Genomic DNA, 19,169 nt, shown 5'->3' on the forward strand with positions numbered 1-19,169 from the left:
GATTTTTCAACGTACTTCTATCTTCCCGTACCGTCACACTTTGATGTTGAAATTTTCTACCGATTTTTCAACGTACTTTCGGCCGACTTCAACATAATGGTCGTCGGACGTCGAAAACCCGTCCAATTGCTACTTTCAACGCACCCTAAACTATGATAGCGGCGTCGTTCGATTATCGTACTTACAATTGGCTTTGACAATTACTGCAATGCTTTTATTAATTAATCACCAGCCTGTCTTGATTAATTACTGAATTATCTAATGATCTAACCATTTTTTTAATGTCTTCGTTGCATGAATAAAAAAAATACTCATTTTAAACTAAAGACTAAAAAAAGGAGTAATATAGAAAACATGTATACTTGAAAGTAACTCAAGTTTCCGAATGAGTAACAGAAATAACCCCACAGGGGATCCATCTGTTTAACACATTCAGCAACATGGAGCATTTGATGAATATTAATTGAACACAACTGCAAGACGTACAGTCTTTCAAATCCACGAACAAACTGGTGAAAACAGAATCTGAGCTGAGAATCAATACTGCTATTATCAAAAACAAGTAATTAAAAAACAATCGGCTCTCATTACTCCATTCAGAATTGGCAATGAATAATGAAATGCCCACATTTTTAGTTCTGATAATTTCCAATGGCATAGTTCTCCCACAGATTCATGCGATACACAAATTTTGTTGGCTTTATCGACTTTAGTCTCGCATTTATGATAGCCTCGACGTACAGCAAAGAATATGGGGAGGAACGATGTAGTGAACCAAACCAAAGTTTCAATAATTTCACAATCACTCCACCATCAGCAGCATGGATTCTATCAATGGCTGGTCCCCGAATGAGATCAGACATTAACTTTCGAATCATACAAGACCCTTTCCAGCGTAAAACTTCTCTTTTGGTTTGTAAAGCTTTTCGTCCATGTTCTATAGGATCTTCAGATGTCCTCACTGGTAGCTATTCTGTATATCGATATACATGAGTTGTTCCTCCAGTTGCTAGGTGAAATGTATCCCCTGGCCCTTCACAATCGGGACAACCGTAGGCCTCATTAAATTGGATCAAATTCATGATATCACTCTTAGCTGGTAAATCACAAGTACCATAGACGAGAAGACGTTGAACGTTGACTATATTTCCTCGTGGAAGAAAGACATCAATGCCAGCCGCAAGAGTTTGAAATTGTGGTGAGACTGTTTTTAATAAATTATGAACTCCCACCTGATGACTCCCAAATAAGAGACCAGCCAAGAGAATATTTTCACGTTTAACTCGATCTAAGAAGGGCGATTCGTTAATGGATAAGTAAATCGGCGTCATTGACACCTTCGATGACTTAAATACGGGGACGCCATCGGGGTTACTAACTAAGTGTTACATTGTCACGATTTGATGTGAAACCGAGATTAGTCATTTTTTTTACATAACTGGCCATCATAGGTCACATTATCATGATTTGATGTGAATACCGAAATCAGTAATTTTTTTTATATAACTGGCCAAATATCCCTCACTGTGTTTGGAGGAATTTCTCGTTTCATTTTCCAGACTGTGCGGTTTTCGACCGAATTCTTTTTCGCACACTCACACTCGCCAACACGCATGACCCACTCAGCTGATTGACTCGCTCGCCTCAGATGACCAGTGGCCTCTCACCTCTGACACCTGAGGCGCCACTTCCTGGACAGCTCCGAGTTATCAAATATAGATAATTCAATAAGGTCATGTGAACGCACTAAATTATATCACCTGTCACATTATGGCAGGTTAATCTCTCTCATTTGCATATCGACCGTGAGAGTGTTTACGCGCTTTTGTCAGTACTTCTCTTTTGTTAAAATCGATTGATCTGCTCATTTAATTAGTTCTTCTCGGAATTAAGTTAATAGTTCCATGAATTTTAATATTCTCGCCCAGCTCTTTTTTGTGATAAATACAAGTGTATTTTGTGACTCTTTTATTAATTAAAGTTGACTTTCCGTGACGACGCCACGCGAGTGATTATTTGATCCTCTCACGCACTCTCCCGCAATCCGATTATATCTCGTCCATCTCCTAAAAATATTCCCAAAACCAGATTCCGCATCGAACATTTTGGTCCTTCGAGCCGGATTCGCGGGATATTTTTTAGTTTTCGCGCTCATTTAGTGTTTTACGGGAATGTTAATTGGCCAGCGTCAGTGTTCAGTGTTCAGTGGAGCTCAACGTGCAGAGTCGCCTCCCGAATGAATTTGAATTCGTCCAGCTCAAGCGGTACTCATCCAGTTCTTCTCTCTCCACTTCAGCGACCTGGTTTACCGACCCAGCAACTAGGCGCATCTTCATCGACCAGCTCAAGGCGGCAAAATTCAAATAGATCTCCTCAACTAAAGGGAAGTGAATATTATTTCTCTTTAGCTTTTACTGAATTTTCTCACCTGCTTAAGAACTGAAATTCGCTGCCGGTTTCTTTTATTATTTTTTCACTGCTTTCTCCTCTGCTATCGGCCTGCGTTTTGGGACTCTGTTCTTGATCACCTCTATTTCTCAGCTCGTTACTGCCGTTATTCGCTTTCTGAATTTTTACTGCCTTCTTGCCTTTCTTTTTTTAATTTTGTCCTTCGCGCAAAACTATTTTTAAAAATGGCAACTCTCGAAGCAGTAATATCTCTGCAAATGTCTCGTGCTGCCTTCATAGAAGGCATTTTTAAGGAGTGCAATGAAGAGGACATCAAGCAGCTCGGTGTATCAGCTCTCGACTCAAAGCTGATGATGGTCGAGAATTATTGGGCTAAGCTGGAAGCCTCTCATGAGGAACTAGTGTCTCAAAAAATCGAGAACCAGACCTCTCTCGATTATTTCAAGCACCAGGTCCTGATTCAGCTCTGACGAACCTCGCCGCTGCTAAGGTGGCGCTGTTACGGCTCCTGGAGAAGAAAGGCGCTCCAAACCTGAACCAGTCACTACGTGTACCTGGGGAAGGACATATGACCAGCTCAACTCGTCGTGCTCTGCCTGGGATTTCTCTGCCAAATTCTCAGGCATCTATCAGGAATGGAGGCCGTGGAGAGATCTTTTCCAATCGTTAGTTGGCACCAATCAGGACATTCCAGGGGTCGAGAGGATGCACTACCTCCGCCTCTGTCTCTCTGGTGCGCCTCTCAAGCTTATCTCCAACTTGCCCATCTCTGAGGATTCGTTTCGAATTGCCTGGAGGACTCTCGTTGAACGCTACGAGAACAAATGCTTACTCGTTGCAGCTCACCTTGACCAGCTCCTGAATCCAGCTCAGATGAAATCGCACAGCGCCTCGGACCTCAATCTCTTGATCAGCTCGATCTCGGAAGCTCTCAGTGCTCTTAAAGCCCTGGATCAGCCAACTGATCATTGGGGTCCGGTAGTCGTTCATGTCCGCACTCGTCGGCTATCGAACAAGCTCAGGGAGGCATGGGAAAATAAGATCGGTGCATCCACTGAATATCCTTTTCTTGACCATCTCCTTGATTTCCTCCAAGGTCGCTCTCGAGCTATGGAGACCCTGGAAGTTGGATCGCAGTCCCTCTCTTCAACAAGCTCATCTCGTCCTTCTCAAACCACCGTTGAGACTCGATCCATGACGAAGACCAGCGCCAAGGTCAACCAGATGTCAGCCTCTCGTCCTTCTCAGCAGTCGGCTCAGCAAACTCATGGTCCTTCTCAAAAAATACAGTCCACACAATCGACATCTTGGGCTGACGCTGGCTACCCTTGTTCGTACTGTAAGAGGGACCACTACATCGCCTCTTGCAGCGAATTTAAAGCTCTTTCGCCCATCGCAAGGAAGGAAGTTGTCGACAAACTCTACCTGTGTTACAACTGCTTGGGGAAGCACAGCATTAGAGTTTGCCAGACCTCTCGCACGTGCAGAACTTGCCAGGAGAAACATCACAGACTTCTCCATCTAGATCGCTTTCGTCGCCTTGCTCAGACTCGACCTGCTCATCAGACTGTTTCAACACTGCCTCAGCCTCAGCAATCAACCAGACTTGCTCAGTCATCTGGGGTACCCTCAGTGACTTACAACAATGCTGGGGAGGTCATCCAACGTACGCCAGCTCCTCCATCATAGCAATGAGGAGTACAATCCCAAATGGCCATCTCTTGCTCTGCTCATAGCTCTTCTCATGGTTCTCGACCTGGAGTCCTACTCGCTACTAGTCTAGCCCTGCTCATTAGCCCTAATAATCGGTCTTCTCTGGGATTTCGTTTACTCTTGGATCCAGGCTCAGAACTATCGCTCATCTCGGAATCTCTCGTGTATCAATTGAAGCTGAAGAAGCAGCATAGCTCAATCCACATTTCTGGTGTGGGTGAGTCGTCGTTTGGGACAACGTCCGGTGAAGTTCATCTCAGGCTACAATCGATCTACTCAGCAGAATGCATTGAAGTCACAGCTCATTCTCTTGATCATCTCACATCAACTTTACCGACCTTCTCAGCGGAAGATCTCGACTGGAATCATCTCAATGATCTGAATCTAGCGGATCCAGATTTCCGAGCCCCTGCTCCAATTGATCTGCTCATTGGCACTGATGTATTTGCTCGAATTATCAAGCCCAGCATAATTAAACAAGGGGCGGATGCTCCAGTTGCTCAGCTCACATCTTTCGGCTGGATTGTGTTCGGCTCAATAGGTCCAGCGCCAGCTCCAACTCGACTTTCTCATCACCTGGCTGTCTCAGAAGTTTCTAATGACCAACTCGAAGACCTTCTCTCTAAATTCTGGATACAGGAGGAAGTCCCTGGAAGGATTGATTCGAACCTCTCAGCAGATGAACTTAGCTGCGAGCAGCATTTTCGTCAAACTCACTCAAGACACAGCTCAGGTCGTTACATCGTCCGATTGCCCTTCTCATCTCCAGTTTCGTTGTTAGGAAATTCTTATCGCCCAGCTCTAGCTTGTCTCCATCGGATGATCGCTAGGATTCCCAAAGATCAGCGGTTCTTCCAGCTCTACTCTGACTTTCTCAAAGAATATGTCGATCTCGATCACATGAGGTTGGTGGTTCCTTCTCTTGTTAGCTCTTCGTCTTCGGTTCAGGTGGAGACCGCTTGTTGTTCTGACGGGATGACCTTGGCACATGAAGCTCAGGCTTCAGGAGGGTTGAGGGTCTCTGAGGAGCTTCGAATAGGACCATCTGACATTCGCGGGAGTTACTACCTTCCTCATCATGGCGTAGTCAGAGAGAGTAGCGAAACAACGAAACTGAGAATAGTTTTTAATGGATCAGCGAAGACCAGCTCAGGGAAATCACTCAACGATATTCTCCATACAGGGGCTAAGCTGCAGCGCGACATATCTGATGTTCTTCTCTGGACTAGGCAGCACAAGGTCATTTTCATGACGGACATCACCAAGATGTTCCGTCAGACCAGAGTCCATGAAGATGACTGGCCTCTGCAGCAGATTTTATGGACCGACTCTAATGGAGGATTCTCGACGTATCAATTGACCACCGTCACGTATGGGACTAGATCAGCTCCGTTTCTCGCGAATCGTGTTCTTCTCCAACTAGCTGAGGATGAAGAACACAGGTTTCCATTGGCAGTGGATCCCATCGTGAAAGAAGATATGTTGATGATATCTGTGGAGGTGCAGATACGCATGACCAGCTCGTAAGAATAGCTCAAGAAGTTCGCAATCTCTGCGCTGTCGGAGGGATGCCTTTGGCAAAATGGCACAGCAACAGCTCAGACCTTCTCAAATGGCTCGATCATGACAGCACCTCCAATGACCAGCCAATCTACGAGAACTCAGAGACCAGGATACTGGGGTTATCTTGGCAGCTCAATTCAGATAACTTCGTCTTCTCAACCAAACCATCGCAGAAATTGACCGTCTCCAAGCGGATTATTCTCTCAGAAATTGCTCAGCTCTACGACCCTCTCGAATTTCTCTCTCCTGTAGTCATCAGAGGGAAGATGCTCCTACAGGAAATTTGGATTGAGAAGCTTGGTTGGGAGGATGAAGTTTCGCCTCAAATAGCACATCGATGGAATAGTTTTCGTCAGGATCTCACCTCGTTGTCCAACGTATTCATACCCAAATGGATTGGATTGCTCCAGAACTCCGTTGTTGACATACACGGATTCTCAGATGCCTCTCAGCTTGCAATGTCAGCCATTGTGTATCTCAAGGTCCTCAACGATAATGAAGAGCTTCGCATCTCATTGGTCTGCTCGAAATCTAAAGTAGCTCCTCTCAAACGGCTCACTATTCCAAGGCTTGAGCTCTCAGCTGCAGTTCTTCTTGCTTAGCTCGTAAAGTACGTTAAAGACCAGCTCAACTTCTCTAATGTGCCTACGTACTTATGGACCGACTCTTCAGTTTCGCTCACATGGACCAGCTCTCACCCTTCCAGATGGAAGGAGTTCGTTAGAAATCGTGTCCAGCTCATCCAGGAATTAACGGATGCTCAGTGGAAGCTCGTTCCTGGTAAGGAGAACCCAGCTGATTGCGCATCTCGTGGATTAACCACAGCTCAACTCGCGTCGCACGAGCTATGGTGGCAGGGTCCATCGTGGCTCAAGAAGAGCTCATCTCGTTGGCCATCTCTGGAACTCTCTTCAGTGGCATCAGCTGATCTTGAAGAGAAACCTGGTGTAGTGCTCAACGTCAAAGTCCAGCACCCAGAGATCTGGGATTTAGTAAATCGCTATTCCTCGCTCAGTAAGCTGCTCAGAACTACTGCTCTCTGCTAACGTTTTATTGCTCGTCTCAGAAAAATTCCAGGATTTTCGTTAAAGACAGCTCTCCACCCTGGTGATATTGAACAAGCTCGTCTCTTCTGGATCAAGGCTAGTCAGTCAGCGCATTACTCGTCCGAACTGATGACCATGTCCAGAGGGCAAAAACTCAGACCTTCTCATCCGCTCACTCGATTGACAGCGCATATTGATCACCAGGGGATTCTTCGCGTTGACGGACGTCTCAAGTTTGCTCAGCTCGACAATGATAGCAAACATCAAGCTATCATCCCGAAGGAGTCTCAGATTACTCAGCTCATTATTCGGGATGCTCATCTCAGGACTCTTCATGGTGGAACGCAGCTCACGCTTGGTCAGCTCAGACGATCTTACTGGATTGTTGGTAGAAGAGCACCAGTAAGATCATTCATTTTAAAATGCGGTCCATGCGCAAGACAGCGAGGAATAAGAGCTCAACAGCTCATGGGTCAGCTCCCAGTAGCTCGTCTCTCACCTGGCCGTGCATTTCTCAATACAGGGATTGATTATGCCGGTCCAGTATCGTTCCGCTCATGGAAAGAACGTGGCCACAAATCTTGTAAAGGATGGCTCGCAATTTTCGTCTGTATGACTATGTCCGCAGTTCATCTCGAAGTCGTCTCAGATTATCCATCTGACGGCTTCATGGCAGCGTATCGTCGTTTTGTTGCTCGGCGCGGGCTCTGTAGGAATTTGTTCTCAGATTGTGGAACAAATTTCCTCGGAGCCGACAAAGAAATTAAAAAGCTCTTCTTAATGGCGTCCAAGGAATCGGGCCAGCTTGCTCATCTCTTGCTCAACGACGCTCATCCAGCAGAAAGTTCAGAGCTTCTGGAAAAGGTGGTCTGCCAGTTATCTTCAGCATCTCCAGTCCATCTCTAAGTGGCACCACCCATCTCACGACATCAAGATCGGTTCTATAGTTCTTCTCACTGACGAGAGATTTCCACCACCGAAATGGCCTCTCGCTAGAGTAATCGCTCTCCATCCTGGTAGAGATGGACTCACCAGGGTGGTAACCATCAAGACGTCCAGCTCTACTCTTCAGCGGCCCATCGCTAAGCTCGCCCTGCTACCAATTTCGATCAGTGACTTCTGATCTTCTAGTCCAGCGCACCTAGATCTTCTCAGAAGCATCATGCTGATTAACGATAGTTCATCTCGTCGGCTGAGTCCACCACTGCTCTGTTCTTGTCCGGACCTCGATGAGGATTTACGCCCTTTATCTTGGAGCCTGGGCTAGAGCGGGAGTCAGTCAGTCCAGATCGGCGGAATTTACGCCTCCATTGATTCTGACTGTGCTGGCAATTGATCGTCGCCGATAGAGTCTAGTGGTGATATTGACCATCGAGTAATTATTGTCTGGGCTCGATTAATCTCTTTTGTGTTCTAGATCAACTCATGAACGTCAGCAGTTGCTGACAGCTGGAGAGAATGTTCGTTTTTCGACCGAATTCTTTTTCGCACACTCGCACTCACCAACACACATGACCCACTCAGCTGATTGACTCGCTCGCCTCAGATGACCAGTAGCCTCTCACCTCTGACACCTGAGGCGCCACTTCCTGGACAGCTCCGAGTTATCAAATATAGATAATTCAATAAGGTCATGTGAACGCACTAAATTATATCACCTGTCACATTATGGCAGGTCAATCTCTCTCATTTGCATATCGACCGTGAGAGTGTTTACGCGCTTTTCTCAGTACTTCTCTTTTATTAAAATCAATGGATCTGCTTATTTGGAGAAGAACTCAAAACGATTTACGCACTCCTATCATCACCAGCTTTCCTCAATGGTAAATTCAATGAGCTTGGCGTCTTTTTTTATTTGTGTATTTTTTTTTTAATTTCCATAGTTATGGCTTCATTGTTAAGTAATTTTTGTTTCAAGTTTTTTCCAATTTTTTTTTTCAAATGAACAGCATCGAAATATGTGCTTGGCGCATTTTTTTACAAAAACATTTTTTGTTTTTGTTTTTGTTTTTGGGGGGATTTCCAGCATTTTTTCAAAATGGGCAAGAGATTTTACCCTTCCACTACCCAAGATACTATCGAATGAAAGAATCTTACTATTACTTAGATTTAAATAAAATAAAAAATGCATCGACAATATCCAATTATTGGAATGAGTCTTCCGTGCCCTGGAGTTTAACTAATTGATTAATTTTATGTATCTCCACATAATTTCATTATTCTTCCTTCACAATCATTCAATTCTGCATTTGGAATAAGGACTATTGAGTATATACGGTATATATCTTTCTATTCGATGCATTGCTGTATAATATAAGTTTTGATTCATGAGTGAGCGATAATAGTGTTTCAATCAACTACGTGAATTTCTAATTTATGTAGATAATTCATTAATTAGTTATTGTATTTATTTATTTTCCAGGTTTTCGATTAATATATCAAATTGTAAGTGAAATTGATCAGTTTATTTTCCGAGTTATTCTTTTTTTTGGAAAGAAAAATTAGAACGAGAATAAAATTTTTGAAATTTCATATTAAGCCTGTTTGAGGTTATGAATTGAATGCAATGCACAATAAAGGTCAGATGATTTTATAAAATCGATTTGATTTAGATTTTTTCGGGATATTAGGAGTTATATATCTTCTTGTCTCTTTTTTTGCGGCGCCTGCCACTTGCATTTTGGCTACGTGAAATAATCCATTATTTTTCTCTCAAAACACATGTATGGATAATCAACAATTAATTAAGTTTTCTCTCATTTTTCCAAGGCATTTTCCTTAATTATTTCTAAAACATCTCTTGTTTTGGAAAACTGTATTTTCAAAATACATTTCATACTTTAGGGTGCAGTAAAGTGCGTTTTTTTAGAAAAATTGTTTATTTCCAAGGATAAATGAACAAAGTGAAAAAAATAGAAAAAGGGTTAGGTGTCAACCCCCATGAGATGCAAAATTATGCATTTCTATTTTTTAATTTATCAATGAAAATATTTTTTTCATTTATCACTGAAAATAAACTCAACTTATCTCTTCTCAGCGCACTTTCCACGATACTTTTGCCAACCTGTCATTATTCGCGCGCGACGCTGATTACGAACCGATAACACAGCGCCCATTGGAAACAGATGCTGCCAACTTTCAAACAAAAATCTGACGGCTTCAGTTTTGAGATAATCTCACCGCGGAAAATATGCGAAAAAATCCGTTGCTATGCGCGAATCTTTTCAATGGTGCGTCTAATTGCAAGAGGATTAGAATTAATGAAAAGTGCATACGCGATTTAGGTGATGTAACTAAGTTTATTTTTTCTTTAAATTGCCGTGTTTCAATTTAATTACGAAAATTAGTTTTGGAGGTCGTGGAAGCGGTAGTTGGGTCGTGTATAGATACCTGGGAGCGCTCGGCCTGTTGTTTATTGTTTGGGTTGGAGGTTTAGAGGTTACGAAATATGTACCTGGCCGATACGCTCCCGCGTATCTCGATTGACATTCTCTTGGAGAATTCGCTTGTTCTGATTGAGCGTCACTGTTTCCATCCTCACTTCTGTCACTGTGATCAGAATTATCAGCCTCAGGATACAACTCCTGCACGTATTCAGGTGCACTCGACACTGATTCCTCTGACTCATAATCTATATCAGCGCAGTAATCACTCTCAAAGGAGGTTGGAGGTCTTGCAGAATCTTCAGTCTTTGATCTATAAAGAAAAGGGAAGTAGTTTCTTAAACTTTCATTACATCAATTATTATTATTATAGGTGACGATGATTCAGATAGTATTCTATCTCATTGTCCTTTGGTATTAAATATGAGGGACAAATTGAGAAATGCTAAAAATCATCTTTTACCTTGAATGTTGAGGAAACACTAATAATTAGAGGAACAACAGAATACACTACATTTTCGAAAGTTGATTGTGGAATATTAACATAATTACGTTACGTTAAGGTATTATTGTAATTATATATTAATTATGGATATTAATTCTGAGTAGATATTTACCTGTCAGAAGCGTTTTCACGTGTAAAAATTAAAATTTTGTGTCAAGTGATATTAATATCAGTGTTTTAGGAAGAATTATCCTATCAGAGAAACATTGTGATTCGGAGACGAAACAATCACCGAGGGAAATAGAAAAACAGCGTCATAACTTGATCCTCTTCAGACGCATCGCAATCGTCCGATTCGAGTCGAATCCATGCGATCTTGAAACGATGATGCCACGAGAACCAAGTGGATTACGTTTTGGCCTAACTTTTGAGATCCGGGAAAGGCTGACTAACGTGGTGGACCTGTCCCACGTTCCCGTCCAGTGGTTGCAAACCCAATTCAGCGGTTATCCTGTTCTGGACGAATCACATTACAGAAGAAGCGACCAAAGAGAAAGCCAAGATACTTGCTGCTAACTGTGCGTCACAATACTATGTTTATGAATATAATGATTTGCATAAATTGAAGAAGAAACTGAAAAAAATGAAATGGTCGACAAACATCGCTATAAATTAATTGGGCCTAATATTTTTCAATACATTAATTTTATGATTTCCATCAACAGCTGATGAAACAGTGTTGCACAAAATTAATGTTGACCAGGAAGGCAACATTGAACTGGAGAAACAGAAATGCTTTTCACAAACTGTGATGAACCATAAGAAAAAGATGGACTTGAGTCGAAAATAAAAAAAAACAGCAATATTCAGGCTAACAAAACTCTAGCAAGGGATATCCATAAGGAGTCGGATTTGATGGATATAGGACTTAAAAATCGAAGCAATCCCATCAGACCACGAAGAAGACGTCAACTACTGCTCCTCTTCGTCGCACTCTTCGTTTGCGCCCACGAGGGGCTTATGTCCAAAAGACACATTCAGATCCAAGTGCTTCAGCTACTTCAGATGCACCGTTTTCTGTCAATTTTATATCATTGTCAGACGAGTCTGAGGGTGAAATGCCAGATGGGGCTGGGATCATTACAGACCCAGTGAACGATGGATGAAATCTATATTCGTTGGCCACTATTCTAGGACAAGGAAATACAGATAAACATGCACATAACCGTTATTCTGAATGCACTGGGTGAGTTCCTTCTGAGAGGCGATGCATTTAAGGAGGAGCCCCGGCTTATGGTGTCATAATTTCCAAAAAAATTTCATCAATCATAATATTAATTTCAAAATTAAATGACGTTTACTGATAATTGCAAATTTTATCAGAATTAGTTGTTTCTGCTACTAATTGCTTAATATTATTAATTTAATTACAGACCATCTTTCCACTAAATCTATAAAAGTGTCTTCATTATAGTGCCTGTTATACTTGCTGTTTCCGATTTTTTTACTCACTGAGAGAGATGTAAAATTCGAGAGGAGGGTTTCGGCTATGATGGAGAGAGCCTTTAACATGCAGATAGCAAACATTGTTGAGACTCATGATTCTGTTCTACTTGTGGTAATGATTCATTTTCTTAATGAAAATGATCAATTTTTTGCTGGCGATTTTTTATCGAATTTTGTATGACATTCCAGGTTTCAAATCACTCATTTCTCAATTTATAGATTCCAGAGTATTTCACTCAATCAAGGAAGAATAAGGTTTTTATCCTTCTTATAATCATTTTTTCTATTTACCATTTCCTAAACTAATAAGAATCTTATTTAGAATATCCCGCAGATAGAAATTGCCGCTGGAGCTGGTATCTATTTTCCAATGTATCTAAAATGTAACATCGAAATGAACTTGCAGGAATCAACTGGTCTTTTTGAATGGGATGCTGCTCTCAAAGAGTCACTCGAAAATATATACGGAAAACGCATCATGGAACTATCTGCTAAAGGGTTCAGAACAGTGTGCAGGCCCGGGTTTCGAAAGCGACTTAACGTTGGCTTATATAGTAAGAATTGATTAATTAAAAAAATTTAACGTTTATTTTCACAAGCACATTATTAAATACGTCTCTCTTCAGAAAAAATAACAGGAGAAATTTATTTAATTATTTTTTGAACTTTATATACTATAGACATTCTGCTTCATCCAAGAACCCTGGGTGACAGGGGGCATGGCAAGAGGACTTAACCTGAGGGGCAATCAGCTTTTCTTCGCACAGGGGGAACCAGGACCCAGGACTTGCATCTCCGTTAAAAGAGCTTGTAATTCCAGGAGAATGGTAAACTTCTGTCACAGGGACCTTGTCGCGGTGACGGTGGGCCTGCGGGGAGAGGGCGGATACGAAGACATTGTCTTCTGCTCTGCCTTCTTTCCGTTTAACTCGGCGTTGCCGCCGCCCACGGGAGAACTGAGGAAGCTGGTTCGCTACTGTAAAAACAATGGGCTGCCACTCATCGTGGGCTGCGACACAAACGCGCAGAACGTGGTTTGGGGCAGTGAGAACAATAACGCCAGAGGCATATCCCTCTTGGAATACCTGGCAGACATGGACCTGGAGATCCTAAACAGGGGATCCAGTCCCACGTTCGTCACTTCTCGCTGCCAATGTGTCATCGACGTCACGCTGTGTGACAGGAGGCTAGCGAAACGGTACGTTGACTGGAGGGTGGACCAGGAGGACACACTATCCGATCACAGACGCATCAAATTCAGCATTGAAGGCAGAGCCGGGAAGTTGCAGGGTCCCGCACGCAGGAACCCCAGGACTACCGACTGGACCTCTTTTAAAGAGGAGCTGGAGGCAAGGTTGGGGGAACGGCGGTTGAGGCCCAGCAACGTGCGCAGATTAGAGGATCAAGTGGACACAATCCACGACGCCCTGATCGGCGCCTTCCACAAGGCATGCCCGATAAAAGCGAGCAGGCAGGGGAAAAAAGTGGCATGGTGGAGCCGTTCATTGAATAAACTCAGAGTGCTGTCCAGGCGACTCTGGAACCATGCCTATAGAGCAAAGAGCCATGAGGACTGGACTCAGTACAGAAATGCGCAGAGGGAGTACAAAAGACTCATCAAAAAATCAAAGAAAACCGCCTGGAAGGGATTCTGTGATGACCTGGAGGCCCTACCACAGGTAGCCAGGCTTCGCAGGGTCTTTTCAGGGGGACCAACGCAAGGGCTGGGGGAGATCATAGTCATCATCATCACAGAGATCATCTCACAGCCCAACGACCGCAGCTCCTGCACAGGCTGCTGTCAATACTAAGATCAAGCCTTGCTTTTGGGCATGTGCCCTATAAATGGCGGGAGGTCAGGGTTGTCTTTATCCCCAAACCGGGGAAGTGCAGCTATGACAACACGAAATCCTTCAGGCCTATCAGTCTGAGCTCTTTCCTCCTAAAAACACTGGAGAGGCTCGTTGACAGGCACATCAAAATGGGAGCTTGAGGACCAATCCGATCAGCCTCTCCCAGTACGCTTACCAGGTCGGCAGGTCAACGGAGACTGCCCTGCACTGCCTGGTGGGCAAGATCGAAGGTGCCAAAGCAAGAAAGGAGGCCACGCTCGGTGTCTTCATTGACATCGAGGGGGCTTTCGATAACACTTCCTTCAGCACCATCGAGAAAGCAGCAGCATCGTTCGGCATCGAACAGCCCATCATTAGATGGATAGCTGCTATGCTCCGAACAAGAGTGGTCTCCTCCTCCCTGGGCGACAGCACGGTCAGGGCGCTCGCGGGACGGGGCTGCCCGCAGGGGGGGGGGGGGGGGTATCTCTCCCCTGTTGTGGCTCCTCGTTGTGAACGGGCTACTGCCTGGGCTGGAGGAGCTAGGGGTGGAGGCGATAGGCTATGCAGACGACGTAGCGCTGCTTGTGTCCAGTAAGGATGGCGGTACGCTATCTTTTAAAATGCAAAAGGCACTAGATCACGTACAGCGATGGTGCACATCAAATGGCCTCAAGGTTAACCCCGGAAAGACTGAGATGGTGCTCTTCACTGGCAAGAGGAGATTGGTGGTTAAACCCCCCTCCATCTACAACACAGTACTGAGCTTCTCAGAGGACGTAAAGTACCTGGGTCTATGGATCGACAGAAGACTCAGCTGGAAAAAGCACATCAACCAGCAAGCTAGCAAAGTCATAGGGAGATACTGGGCCTGCAGAAGGATGTTTGGAAGCACGTGGGGGCTAAGACCCAAGGTCGTAAGATGGATCTATACAGCCATCATGCTCTCACAACTAACCTATGCAGCTGTTGCTTGGTGGCCGGCCATGAACAAGGCCTGCCACAGGAAAACGGTGGATAGACTGGGGAGGCTTGCTCTGCTGGGAATTACGGGGTCGCTCAGAACGACTCCAACCTCGGCATTGGAAGCGCTACTCTTCATGCAGCCGCCACACCTCATCATAAGAGATGTGGCGCTAACAACAGCAGCCAGGCTGAAACTAACTGGCACCTGGAGGGAAGCCAAGAAGGGACATGCTTTGCTCCTCACGGAGCACAGGGTGCTCCTGAGCTCGCTGTCCAAAGGGGGAGACGCATGCAGAACTGAATGGCACCCTCACAAGAGGTTCAAGGTTAACCTAGGCACTGCGGACACACAGGCCTGGGTGGACTCTAAATGGTCGCCACCTCACGGGCTGGTCTGGTACACGGACGGCTCCAAGATGTGCGGCCGAGCGGGAGCAGGAGTGTGGTCCAATCGACCCAAACGCAACCCCGCTTCAAACAGAATTAGCTGCCTTGATAGCCTGCGCCAGAATCATACTGGCCAGGCAGGACAAGGGCAAGGTAATACACATCTATTCGGATAGCAGGCGGGCACTAGGGGCCCTACTTAAACACGAGAGTGGCTCCAGGTTCGTAAACGACTGCATAGAGTTGATGGATAAAGTTGCAACCTGCAACAAATTAAAGGTGTCCTGGATACCAGGTCAGGCCCGCATACTTGGCAATGAAAAAGCCGATATGCTGGCCAAACAGTGATGTCAGGCAATGGCGCCGGTGGATGAAGACCACGTTGGCGTTCATTCAGACTACATAAAGGAATTAATCCAAAAGCGCGCGGACAGGGAAGTGGTGGAGAGATGGAGCTCAGGGATGGGCGTCAGACACACCAGATCCCTTTTCCGCGAAACCTCCAGGAAACTGGCGGACGAACTCGTGTCCCTGAGCAGGGTAAAGCTGCGAGCCCTTTTAGGGCTTATCACGGGACACTGGCCGTTAGCTGCCTACTTGGCGAGAATCGGCAAGGGAGATGACCCTCTTTGCCCGAGATGCGGTTCGGTGGAGGAGGACCCCCACCATCTCAGTACAAAATGCAGTGGTCTTGATGAACTCCGTTTGGATATCTTTGAGACCAACTGCCTTAAAGATCTTTACGTCAACAGGGACGGCTTCAAGGGACTCTACGAATTCGCACGTGGGGCACAGATGCTGACACCTCTCGACTAGACGGCTGCGCCAGGCAGAGCGCAAAATGGCCGCAAGGCTAATTGTGCACTCCTCCTTTCGAGGACCGTCTATAGTTAAATAAGTCAAATAAGTCAAGACATTCTGCAATGAATTTATATTGTATGGAACATTGCATAGGGATGTTTTATAAAAAAATATGATTTTAATACGACAGATTGGTTACGCACTATCAAAAATCCCATTAAGCCTATGACTAGCGTTTGATGAAATCATTAATGATCATCCTGCTAATAAGAGACGAGCCGAAAAATAACCCGAGAAGTACACACAAGGATCTCCAAAGATGTAGGGCGTGGTAAAGGTAAAAAATGTGGGGCTTTTACATTGGAGGAATCGTGGAATTTGAAGGACAAGGTCCTAGAAGATAAATCTGATAAGGATGAAGAAATCACCGTTAAGCGTCCTCGTAGGAGTGAAAATCAGAAAAAAAATTACTCTACAGCCCTCCTCGTAGATAATAGGCAACCTGGGAAAGCTCCATTAACACAAACATCATTGAACATATCACCAGGGATCCATCGAACTCCAAATTCAATCCACTGGAGCGCTGACAGGGGCGGCGAAACCATAGTTGAACGTGTTGAGTACTCAAAACTTGAAATTTTTCTAGGTGCGGAATTCAACACCTCAGAAAAAAATACGAAAATAAGTAAAATTTTATTAATATTCTTTGACTAGCGCCGCCGCGGCTGCAAGCAGCCGTGACGTTGATGACGTTCTCATCACATGTCAGATTAGGGGTCCCGTTCGATTATCGAATCGAATGAAAAATTATCGTTTATCCCCATGAGATCCGCCATGTTCGATTAGTGGCCTATCTCTTCTATTATATAGGATTTGATTACTCGTAAATTGGTGAGAAACAAGAAGAATAATATGAAGGAAATTCTCTTCGATAAAGAAGATCGCGTGTACCGATTGAGCCTCTCGAATCGCGTGTGTGTTCTCTCCTCGTCACTCTCTAATCATCTACCTGAGCTCCCAAGAGTTGCCGGTGGACTACTGTGTGTATAAAATTGTCTACCTGAATGTGCTTGAGCCGCGCAGTACATCCACTACTTCAAAATGGAAAAATTTCTCATAAAATTGAAGAAGTCAATCGATGTAGAGCCCCAGAAGCGCAGAATATCCGTTCCAGGCAACGTAACCTGCGAAGATTCATGTCGCACCGACAAACATCCACCAAAGAAGAAACAAAAAGTGTTTGACGATGATACAAAGTGTGAGAATGATTCACGCAAAACTTCTTGTTACAAAAAACCATCCTGTAATATTCTCTATAAATCATTCATAACCTAACCATCTCTTGCATTCCAGCTGAATTTCCTATTGTCGTATCCGTCGTTTCCCTTTTTCAGGTAATGAATTGTCAGTTTCAAAAAGCACATGGGACCGGTGGCTCTTTAAGCATTCGTGGATCACTCTGAACTCTTTGAAGAGAGCTGTATGCTCGATATGTTCGATATGCTCGATAGGTATATCCTGTAAATGCATGAGTGGGATTATTTCTCCTGAGGCTTTTGTAACGAGTGGATTCAGTTGTTGGGTCAATGCAGTGGCTCGTTTCTCTAATCATGAAGCCAGTCCTTTGCATATGGAAGCGGTGAAAGCAGTAAATACTTTGAGGAATCAAACAATCGTTGAAAAAATTTGCACTGCCAAGGGAAAAGAAATGATTGATGCTCGTGTCGCACTGTCTGAGATTTTCAGGACTATTCTCTTATTAGGGAAACGAGGTTTACCCCTTCGTGGTCAGAACAATGATGAACAGTCAAACCTCCTTCAAATTCTGCAATTGTTGAGGAAACATGTACCTGAATTACATAGCTGGTTGAATCGAGAAGGGGGTAAATGGCTGAGCCATGACATTGTGAATGAGATTTTATCGATCATGGCTCATGATGTCTTGAGGAAAAAAGTTGCAGATGATCAGGAATGCGAAGTATTATGCTTTGATGGTCGATGAAACATCTGATATGTGCAGATTGGAGCAAGTTTCAATTTGCTTGAGAATAGTTCATTCGGACTTGTCTGTCGAAGAAATCTTCACAGGATTCTACTCAACAGGAGATACGAAATCTGTAACCTTGTTCAAGCTGGTCAAGGATGTTTTGATTCGATATCATTTGGAGATTTCAGACATGCGTGGACAGTGTTACGATGGTGGAATTCAAGGAGACGAACCACGTGCCCCTTACGTTCATTGCGTACACCACACAGTCAGTTTAGTCGTTCAGGATGGAATGGAGAATGTACAGTGTATAATAAACTTTCTTGGGATTATCAAAGCACTCATCAACTTCCTTCGTGATTCACCTAAACGACTGGCTGCTATCAAAAATTTGCAGTCACCTGATAATCCCAACTTGGGAGCGTTTTGTCCCACAAGGTAATTTCAACCAGTAGTCCAATTGAAAAATTGACTTTCATCTGAAACAAAATTCGTTTTCTCTCTGACGTGGTTCATTGTCCTGGATAGGTGGTATGTGCGTGTTGAGTCACTAAAAACTGTTCGTGACAACTACGCGGTTATCCTGGAATTTGTTGAAAACTCCAAAACTGATTGTAGGGACAAGGATGTTTTCGCCAAGGTTGAAGGGTTTTTAACTCAGATGGAGTCATTCAGCTTCCTATTTCTACTGAATTTATGCATCGATATTTTCGATCAAATGGAACTTTTAAATGCAGAGCTACAGAAAATGGATTTACGTGTAAATGAGTCACAAAAGAGTCGAGATGGTAAAACAAACATTCGCTGCTTCTCGTGACTCGAAATTCGCATTCATTTGGAAAAAATCCATCGACATCATCAGTGTACTTGACCTGGATGAACCGACGATTCCACGAGTGAGGAAAATTTAAAAACGGTTGAACAGAGACAGTTGCAGTGAAGCACATGTTTTCAGGAGCCCAGAAGAGTACTTCAAAAAACTTTACTACGATGTTTCTGAGCAGGTTTTGATGTCGTTAAATACGAGGTTCGTCTCGTCGATAATGGATTTTTTCAATCAATGCGATGACTTCATTCTTGGGAAGGGCCAAGTGACTGTACAAGAGATAGTTCAACGCTTATAACCCCCCC

The 19,169-nt window shown here is 44.0% G+C and overlaps 1 protein-coding gene across 4 annotated transcripts in view; it reads right to left on the bottom strand.

The window, feature by feature from the left end:
• Positions 1-19,169, bottom strand: part of cort (cortex) — a 450,495-nt gene that overhangs the window by 224,510 nt on the left and 206,816 nt on the right. The window contains exon 1 of one of the 4 annotated variants that reach the window (XM_011310141.1): positions 10,273-10,416. The exons of the other annotated variants lie outside the window; for them this stretch is intronic. Within the exon in view, the coding sequence (XP_011308443.1) occupies positions 10,273-10,359 (87 nt within the window). The 5' untranslated portion in view covers positions 10,360-10,416. Of the gene's footprint in view, positions 1-10,272; positions 10,417-19,169 lie in introns of those variants that run through there. 4 annotated transcript variants of the gene reach the window in all.

The sequence above is a fragment of the Fopius arisanus genome, unplaced genomic scaffold, assembly GCF_000806365.1.
Source record: "Fopius arisanus strain USDA-PBARC FA_bdor unplaced genomic scaffold, ASM80636v1 scaffold00073, whole genome shotgun sequence".
NCBI lineage: Eukaryota > Metazoa > Arthropoda > Insecta > Hymenoptera > Braconidae > Fopius > Fopius arisanus.